This window comes from Phaseolus vulgaris, chromosome 6, assembly GCF_000499845.2.
Source record: "Phaseolus vulgaris cultivar G19833 chromosome 6, P. vulgaris v2.0, whole genome shotgun sequence".
NCBI classification, from domain to species: domain Eukaryota; kingdom Viridiplantae; phylum Streptophyta; class Magnoliopsida; order Fabales; family Fabaceae; genus Phaseolus; species Phaseolus vulgaris.
In genome coordinates this window covers 15,467,271-15,477,122 of record NC_023754.2, presented here as the reverse complement: position 1 = coordinate 15,477,122, position 9,852 = coordinate 15,467,271, and the positions used below count along the sequence as shown (strand labels likewise).

The window sequence follows — 9,852 nt, the reverse complement described above, 5'->3', positions numbered from 1 at the left end:
TGAGGAGTTATCAGGAACTCGAATCACTCGATCACGATAAGAAGGTCACTTAATGACATGTGACCGACCGATCAATGACGACGAGTCATGGGTTGACCAAGTCAACAAGGTTAATCCATAATTAAAAGTTGTTTAGCATAACCCTAAACATGAACCAACCTCATAATCCGACCCATCAACGAAGGCCCATTAAGGTAATATAAATAGCACAGATCCCAAGAATCAGGTACGTTATTATCTACCGTACTCTGACAACCGAGTATTGACACCCTAACTGACTTATCGCCTCCTGCAGGTACACCCGTTCGAGAACAAAAATATTTTTTGATACGTGAATAACCTAATAATGAAACCTAAGTCTATAAAAAGATATAGAAAAATTATAAAAAGTTATAAACCGATAGTGAGGAGTATTTTTAAGATTTAAAGTTTAAGATTTAATAATAGAAATAGATTTAAAAAAATTATAAGATTTGGTGGAAGTGGTTGAAGTGTAATGGTATTTCTACACTGACTAAATATTTATTGTTTATAGCCTAAGAAAAAAGTTTTACAGCTACCTACTTAAATGCGTGTGGTCCTATTGTGTAGTATTATGTAGGATTGCTGTTGTTTTTAACCACTTTTGTCATTTTTTTTATCTATTATTTTTACAAAATTCGTTCGAATGACTATGAATAAATTTTTTATTAGTATTTAAATATTTTGTTATTTGATTTTTGAATTTTGATTTTATATATTATTATTATTATTAATTTTATTTTCTCTTTTTCAACTCATTTATTATCTCTTTTCATCCTTCTTCGATCACTCTGAACTTACAAGTTGTTCTCTAGGTTGGGGCATGAAGAATTATTGAGAAGATTCACTTTCCTCCTCCTTGTTGGTCGGTCGTATTGATCTTCAACTTCCTCCTTAGTTTCAACTCTCAGTCCTCTGGTGATTTTCGAATGGGGTACTTGTAGAAGACACTCCGACGCTCAAGTCAGCAAAAAGGTTCGATCCTCGGTTATCAGAATACTGTAGACAATGACGTACCTGGTTCTTGAAATATGTGTTATTTATATTATCTTTGGTTGGTTTTCCTTATTGGGTCAAGTTAAGGGGTTAGATCGCGTTTAAGGCTGCATTACCTAACTTCTAATCACGAATTAGCTTCGCTGACCTTGATTGGGTAAAATAAGACTTATATTATCGGTCGGTCCAATGGGTGCGGACCTCAAGTCGATCAGTCTAGTGATGAGACCAAGACATGTCATTAGTCGTTCAACCCATACTAGTAGACAAGTGAATTCATTTATTTCTTTTTTAGAAACAAATTGAAATATACAGCTAGCTATTTATGTTTAGAGTATGCCTAGTTTAACTCTTTGTTATGAAGAATAATTAAATAATATATGCTAGTAATATATTAATAATTTTAATACTTTAAAATTAGATAAACTGGATTGATCATTGCAATTGCAAAAATATTGTTTTAACTCCAAAAATTATCAAATTGACAAAATATTTTGATTTCTAAAGCTTTAAAATAACAAAGTTTCTTGAAAGCATGCCTACTAAAATGACAAATATTTAATTATTTTAAGGAATAAAATTATATTTCTGTAATTTTAGAAAACAGTCATTTGGGAATAGCTCAAACAAAATAATTTATAAATAAAACAAAAAGTAATTAATGATACATCAATTTCTACAGGAGGATATGCAAACAAAAATGGGTAAAATCCCCTTCATATTATAGTAATGTTTAAATACATTTTGATCTCTTAACTTTTTTTTTCTTCCAGATTCTCTCTGTGTGCATCACTTTTTTTACAAATGAAAAGATTTTTTTTTTCATTTAAATATCACTTCATGGTGTATCTTTTGTTTCCAAACTTTAAATTTTCTAGTGTCAAAAGGTTTGGTTGTCATTTTTTTATTATTGGAATCAACTATAAACAAAATTAACTGTTTTCTAATAAAAAGTAGTAGATAAATTTAGTATATTTGTTCATATAATAAAAAAAATACTTTACTAAATTATCTTTAATTAAATATTTATTGAGATGATACTTAAAGATGAAAAAATATTTTTTAAATAATAAGATTAAATAGGGTTGAATTTTCTTAAATTTAATTAAGTAGCCAATAACTTAATGAATGGCCTACATATTTAAATCACCTAATTGCAAATACAATTATCCTCTGTTTGTGAAATAATTCAGCTAAGGAAAGAGCATTATTATTCCTAACTTTTAATTTCTAACCTATATTCTGGAAATTCTTAAATGTGCACTTCGTGAGTTCAACTAAGTTTGTAGAGAAACATTAATATAAATAAAGAATAAAGGGTTGAAAGCACGTAATAAGTAACTTAGATGGAAATAATAAATTAATGAGATAATATTTGTTTAATTAGTAGACAAATTGAATTCGTTGAATAAGTATTTCTGAATGGAATTAGTTTGTATTTAATGTTCTTATAGATAATGAGATGATACTCTATATTTTAAATAGAAATAAACTATTTTCAATATATTTGTAAGTTGAGATCTTTTGTTTCTCGTTGAGAGTGGGTGGGTGCATTTATAAATTTAGTCTAATTAATAATCAAGTGAACAATAAATAGGCGTAGGGCAATAAAAGCATAATAAAACAAACAGTGCATTCACAGAGATTGTTAGCTATTTATAATATTTTAATACATGTTTTTCAAGTGAAGTTAATCAAGTTGTTCTTACCTAATACCAAATTAGCAATTGATTAGGTGATTAGTTGTGTTTTACTACATTACTCAAAGGTCATGTCAAATATAATCTTGATCTTGTCTCGATAACTGAGTAATATATTATTTCTCCATTCTTGGAGGATTGTCACGTCAGAGTTGTTTATGAAAAAAAGTTTTAATATATCACATGGGCTTTGATTTCCTCCATTACATCGTTATGCTATTGTTTGACATTAACATTATATCAGTACCTATAATGTTTAAAATTAATATCTTGCTTTCACACAAAGGCATCTGATAACAGAGGCATTGCTACATCTTCCAACTATAAAAAATACACTATTTGTATGCAAAGGATGCCTTGTCATTCACCACCTTTTATGAGGGTAACCATCTAATAATATGGTAATTCTGAGTGCATAATTTACACGGTTTATCTCTATCATCCTACACCTGGATTTATGTACATCCACTACATTAGCACTAATGTATATAAACAGATATATCTCTACTTTTGAATTCCTTGGATGCAAGTTTTTGAGCAAAGACATCAGAGTAGGAAAAGTAAGCTCTTGGGATTTTGTTAGATATCTTTCTATGATCATCCTTTAGATATAGTTCCAAATATATTCTCTTCGTCTACTTTTTCATTCTTAAAGACAACATCGTTTCCTTGGTTATATATCTTTTTCATTCTTAAAGATATCATCACTTCCTTAGTTCCATGTGAACCTAAGTTGATTATGAGAGGGTGATGACATATGAAGTTCGGACACTCCTTTTAAATGGCGTCTCTATGTCGAATACACATATCGGACACCAACACTCATCATATGACACTCATAAGATACGTATCGATGAAGTGTCCAATTCAAAAATTATTTATTAGATTTCTGACAATTCTAACATGATTCTAATACAATTTTAAAAATAAGAAATACATTAATTTTTTAAAAACTCAAATTTATTGTATAAATTTTTAGTATGATTATAAAAATAATGAACAAATCTTTTTGAATCAGTCATGAAAAATATTTTTATGCTAAAAAAAACTAAAACATATTTGTCCACATAAATCTTTATTATCAATTTATATAATTCATAATAATATAATATATAGATTTATGTACTCGTGTTATACATTTTAGAAATTAAACTATCTTTGTATCTGTGTTAGTAGATATTATGAAGATTCCTTACATACTTAACGTTAACTAGCTCACAACTGAATATTCCTACGAATTAAATGACCTTTAGTCGTCACTCTCCTTTTAACTAAAATGACAACTTTATTGTATATACAGGTAAAAACAAAAAAACAACTTTTGCATATAGGCCAAAAAAATTAAAAAAAAAAAAGTCAAGTGAATTGTCTCAATGACATGAATTCAGTTTTAAACCAAGTAAATTGTTTCCATGACAATCAGGTTTTTAATCAAGGAATTGCTATCCCATTCAAAGAAAGTTATTTCTCATTATGTTTGACTTAAGCTCCCCAAATATACAGCATAAATTTAACCAACTATATTTAACTTAAGATTATCTAGTTGGTCCAAATTAATTGACACTCCTAAAATCAAAGCGCAGTCATTTATCCCCTTCCCTTTAATTAGAAATCCAATACATAGATGAGGTAAGCATAAAGCACGCAATGTATTACTTTTAAAGCACTTGGTTCTCCTTTTTTAAGTTCTCTTGTTTGAGATATGATAATACACGTGTGTTTCTATTGAGAATAACATCATAATAAGCACAATCGTTATCTAAGTTTTATCCAAAAAAAAACATACGTATGTACATCTGGCAAGCTGCATTTCATTAGCTACACATAAATGGCATGAGTAATGTTTGAAGGAAGATACCTTGTACATAATTTTCTTTCCTATTGTCAGAGAATTTTACAGGTGTCAGAATACCCACCCACAGGTCATTCTATCCTAAGTGCCAAGTTAGACAAACAAGAACTGCAAGTCCTAGAAACACATAACTCCCATACTAATAGTTGTCCCTATTACATTTTCATTCTACTAATAACTTATCAACATGAACTAAGAACACAAATCTGATCAGTCAAATTACAGAACCATATCAACATGAGGTCAAGATCAGCTCCAACTATACTGGAATTAACACCCTGCAATCTGTCACTGCAGCCAAAAAGCAAACATTTTATCAAGTTCTATGCATAAATATCATTTGGAAAAGCAAAAGGAAATCCATCCAAATGAAAACGAAACCTTCAAACCCTATTTAGGATAAGTCATTTTTGAGACACAATAGAATAAAATTGACTAAGCAATCAAATATCACAGAAGCTTCACATAAAGTAGGTCTAGTGAAAATTAAAAGAGGTTAGGAAAAATAAGTGATATGACGGTTTTCGAAAACAAAACTGCGGTGCAAGTCAATTCTACTAACCATAAAATGCTGTCAGCATCATGAACTCCTAAAAATATGATGACCGCCCAGAACTTCAGGTATTCCCAATGCTGAAATGCTTTCACAGCCAAAGATCTCCTGAAGCTTCGCATCACACAGTATTGCCATAGGATTCATAGGATCCTAGAAATATCAGATCATAATTTGTTATTCGCATCACAGAGTCAACAAGTTATGTCCCAACAAAGTTAATAACACATAATTTGTTATTCAGAAGATCAGATCATTTAACTATTTTTTCAAACTAATTGTGTAAAAAGCAAACTGTTTTTATCTTCTTCCTGCAATAACCACATTTGCCTTCAATTGCCCATTGGAATACACGCTAGAGGACCTATTTGCTTGTGCTCAATCTTAATAAAAACACAGAAACTTACCAATGCACCGAACATTAGAGCACTAGAAACAATTTAGACAAATACAAAGACTTAAATTTCAAGGTTTGATACTAGATTCAATTATGCTCAGTAAAACAGACAATAATCACAACGTAAGATGTAACAAAATGCTAGTAATTGAATAAAAAATGTAAAATAGTAATAATAATAAACAGGGAAAGAAAAATCCATGCAGTTCAAAGACAAAGATATTAAAGTGGGGCAGAGTTGAAAGAAGAAAAAACATGGAACTTTTAAGCAAGTTTAGTGTTACAAAATACAGCAGTAGTTAGCAAAAAAACTATCAATTATCTTATCAATAATTATCAGCATCATCATCGTATTAAATTTTAATGCATCAATGTCACTGTGCACGAAGTTAGTACATATTTTATCTCTCCATTGTTTACCTCTAGCTGGTTGACTTTTATGTACTCCCAGATACGTCTCAGAACCTCAGACTGTAGCATCTCCCTTTCAGTAACGCCAAAAAAGTTAGCGAGTGCATCAGATATTACTACAGAAGGAGTAGGTTCAGCAATTCTTTTTCCTGAGTCCACATCTACCTTCTGCTTTTTTGGAACAGGCTTTTCTGAAAGTGCACAAACATGAAGAATTTAAACAACACATTAAACCACAATTCAATAAAAACAACCATCACCAAGATACCTACTGGTTGGTTCAAGGGGGATAATGTGTTTAGCTAGCAACTTGTTCATCTTGAACATATCAGTACAATCAGTCTCAAACACCACACGCAGCTCTTCATTGCAAATTATTTTCCTTTTGTTGCTGGGATCTTGAAGATTGTTTTTCCTTATGTAAGCCCACAGTTGCTTGACAATCTAAACCACAGTCATTCCACATTTTAGAAATATTGCTGGAACATATCATAATGATTAAGCAAACAACAAATTTCAAAAAATATATTGCTATTAACCTCAGTCCTCGACAGTGCTGGCTGGCCAACAATGACCTGAAGTTCAGGCGATACACCACAAAGTTTGGTGAGACCTCCTGGGCCACCTCTTCTCTTCGCCTTTGTTTGAGTACTACAAGACACAAGAAAAATAGCATAACTTACTACTAGTTACGATTACCAAACAAATCACAACAAAAAAGCAAAATGTAATATATAATATTCCGTTTGAAAATACAAAACAAAAAGGTTTGAATTCAAGCACATGCAAACTCATTGCCCCTTACTATCCATACAGCGATCTTGAGTAACAACTATGTTGCTGACACAGCATCTATTGTTAAAGTTTAATCTTCTGCCAAAGGCAAGTGTGGTTTCCCTGTTTTAAATTTTTATTTTTTACAAACAGATAGAAATGTCATTTTATTTTCACTTTTTCAAGCCGAACAGTCAAAAACAACAACAATACTATTTTTACCAACAAGTATAAGTGAAAATAAAATAAACAAACAAATATATTTTCCCAAGTCATAAATTCTCTGTTTTCAACAATTAAACAACTAGTATTTTTTAAGTCCGTCAATTGCATAGGTTAAATATTTATTTTTATATGACTAAAATTCATAATAAATAAATATCTTTAAATATATAAATTATATGTAGACTTACAATCAACAATTTAAATTAAAAATTAAAATTATTTTTAACTATTTGCAATTTATTTAAAGACAAAAGAAAATAGATCAAGAGAGAAAGATAGTTATAAAGATTAAACATACCACCAGAAAGAAAAAAGTAGATGTAGAGAGCCGATACATTGTACAAAAAATATGTAAAAAGCATGTTTAGATTAAAATTAGGAGACCTCAAAAGCCTTTTTCTTCCAAAAATAACAAATCTATCCTTCTCAATTCAATCATTGAAACACGCAAACATCAATAAAGTTAATCGATATACATATTTTCATCTATGTTTATAAAAAATATTAGGAAAATACAATGAGAGCTAAAATTAGGTCATGCATGAAATACAGGTTAGCTAAGATGAGAGGTCTTTTACAAATTGGTTTAAGTACAAATAAAATTTTCATTTTCTTTTTGAACTTCTATTTTTTTCCAAGTATGAAAAAAAATGAAAGAAAAGAATGTCCCTCACGAGCTGTAATCTAAACTATAATATGTTAAGCGTGTATTATAAGAGTATATTACAAGCAAAAAAATCGCGGTTCACCGTTCAAGTGGAGCTAATTGTTCCAATTCCTTTTCCCCTAACCCTAATTTCCCCTCACTAATCAGTTCTCACTCTTCCAAACATTTTCAAACAAACTAAACAATTTCCTCTCGGCGAAACCTAACCTTTCCTTCGGAGCATCGTTAACAGGCGCAGGAGCAGGAACAGGAGCAGGAGCTACAGCACGCGAAATATCAGCAGCAGTGGCGACGACAGCGTTAGAATTAGGGAATTTGGGAGCCTGGAAGCCGGAACTGACAGGAACAGAGTGGAAATTAGGGTTTGGTGGAGGGGCAAAATGGTCTTTCGGCTGTTGTATCTGCCTGTGCGCATTTTGCGGCGGAGGTTGTGGTGGTTGTGGTTGCGATCCGAACAGGAGGTTGATCTGCGCGGTGATGAAATCGAGCTTGTGTGAGAGGTCGTGGCCGAGCTTGGCCTGAAGCTCCTCCACCACCTGGTTCAGCGTCGTGAAGCTACGCTGGCTAGGGTTCGATTCGCGCAGCAGCGACGATACCGCTTCCGATATTTGTTCCTCTGTCACCATTTTTTTTCTCTCTCTCTCTCTCTTTTAAACTGAAATTAACGGACTCTTTTCTCCCTCTCTCTCTCTCTCTCTGGTGATGAGGTTTTTTGTTTTCTCTCTCTACTCCATAGTGTAGTTCAGTCTCTCTCTTTCTCTCTCTATCTTTCTTTCTCTCTCTCTCTCTCTGACTCTTTGGGTTTTGAAGTGTAAAGACAGAAATTGGAAAGGGCTTCGATCGTAAGATGCCACGTCGTCTTCTCTAAAAAATTGAAGTTAAATAAATATTAATATTTTTTTCCTTTTGGTCAGAGGAGAAGTTATATCCGTCATTTGATTGTTGAGAAAGATATTCTGGTTAAAATAGTATATAGATTCTTTTTAGATTTTTTAAATCATGTACAAGTTTTTTTTTATGTTTATTGATGATAAGTATTTCTAGAGATAATTCATTGTATGGGACTTGTTTTATAGAGTTTGTCGTATTTAAATATATTATTAGTCTTTCAATTTTGTGTAATTTATTTTTTAGTTTTTCTATAAAATAGAAATTCATCTCCAAAAAGTATAATTGTTTGTTAGTTTTTGAAAAATTAAAAATTATTCTCCAAAAAGAAATTGCATTTTGTTCAAATCAACGTCATTCTTTAAGAAAAAAAAAATTTATGCTTTGTTTCACAAACACAAATCAATGTTATTCTCTAATAATAAAAAATACTTTTGTTTCACAAACACACTTATTACGTGGGTAGTTCAATTTAACTTTAAATAACAAACTCCTTTATGGTAAAAGTTTAATTTATTCAATAATTATAAAATTCTAAAATATTTAATTGACGAAAAGGAACTTTGTTGTCCATCTATCAAGATCTATGAAAGTACATGATGATGTAGTATTTGTAATAACTAGTCCTATACCCGTACACAGATATTTTATTAAAAAATAAAGAAATTATAATAATAAATTAATTAATTAATTAATTAAAATTTTATAATATTAATAAATAAAATAAGTTATGCAATGCTATTTCAATATGTAATAAATAAGAATTAAATTGATGATTTTTTTTAAAAAAAATTCTTGTGTACACTCTTCAATTTTTTTTTCTTATATATATATATATTAAATTTTTAACTATTTAGTTTCATTTATAAAATCTCATAATTTTTATAAACTTATTTTCTTAAATTACCTCTACCTTTTCTTTAATTAAGAAATCATTTCTTATATTCTCTTTTATTAGAAGTAGAAATTTAGAAGATAGCATAAATTAGGACAATCTGAATCAATCAAATTGTGCTTTTGATAAATATTTTGTATAGGAACATAAGATCAAAGGTAAAAAGAGTTGATGATTTTATTTCATTTTTAATCGATGATGGATATTTAGTAGTATTTGGAATTTTTTTTAGTTAGTGTCAAAGTCTAAATATGATTTGAGATTAAAAATTAAAAAAGTCATGTTAGTTGAAATCGAAATATTGTAGTATTTACTTTTGACTTTGAAATGGTTGTTGATCAAGTGGTGTATTTGGTGTATTTGAAGTAGTTATAATTGGATGATACGTATATTACAGTGAATTATTAAGTTGAAATGTTATAAGTAGGATGAATGATTTCATATGTAATAGCTTAAATTATAATTTGAATGTG

General features: G+C 30.1%; 1 protein-coding gene across 1 annotated transcript; it reads right to left on the bottom strand.

The window, feature by feature from the left end:
- Nucleotides 1-4,508: 4,508 nt before the first annotated feature.
- LOC137831285 (uncharacterized) lies at nt 4,509-8,459 on the bottom strand. The gene is made up of 6 exons (XM_068638896.1): nt 7,804-8,459; nt 6,470-6,581; nt 6,203-6,374; nt 5,940-6,121; nt 5,132-5,275; nt 4,509-4,860 (listed from the first exon to the last, which is right to left on the bottom strand). The coding sequence occupies exons 1-5, from the start codon at nt 8,220-8,222 to the stop codon at nt 5,150-5,152; spliced, it is 1,011 nt and encodes a 336-aa protein (XP_068494997.1). The 5' UTR covers nt 8,223-8,459; the 3' UTR covers nt 4,509-4,860; nt 5,132-5,149.
- Nucleotides 8,460-9,852: the final 1,393 nt, after the last annotated feature.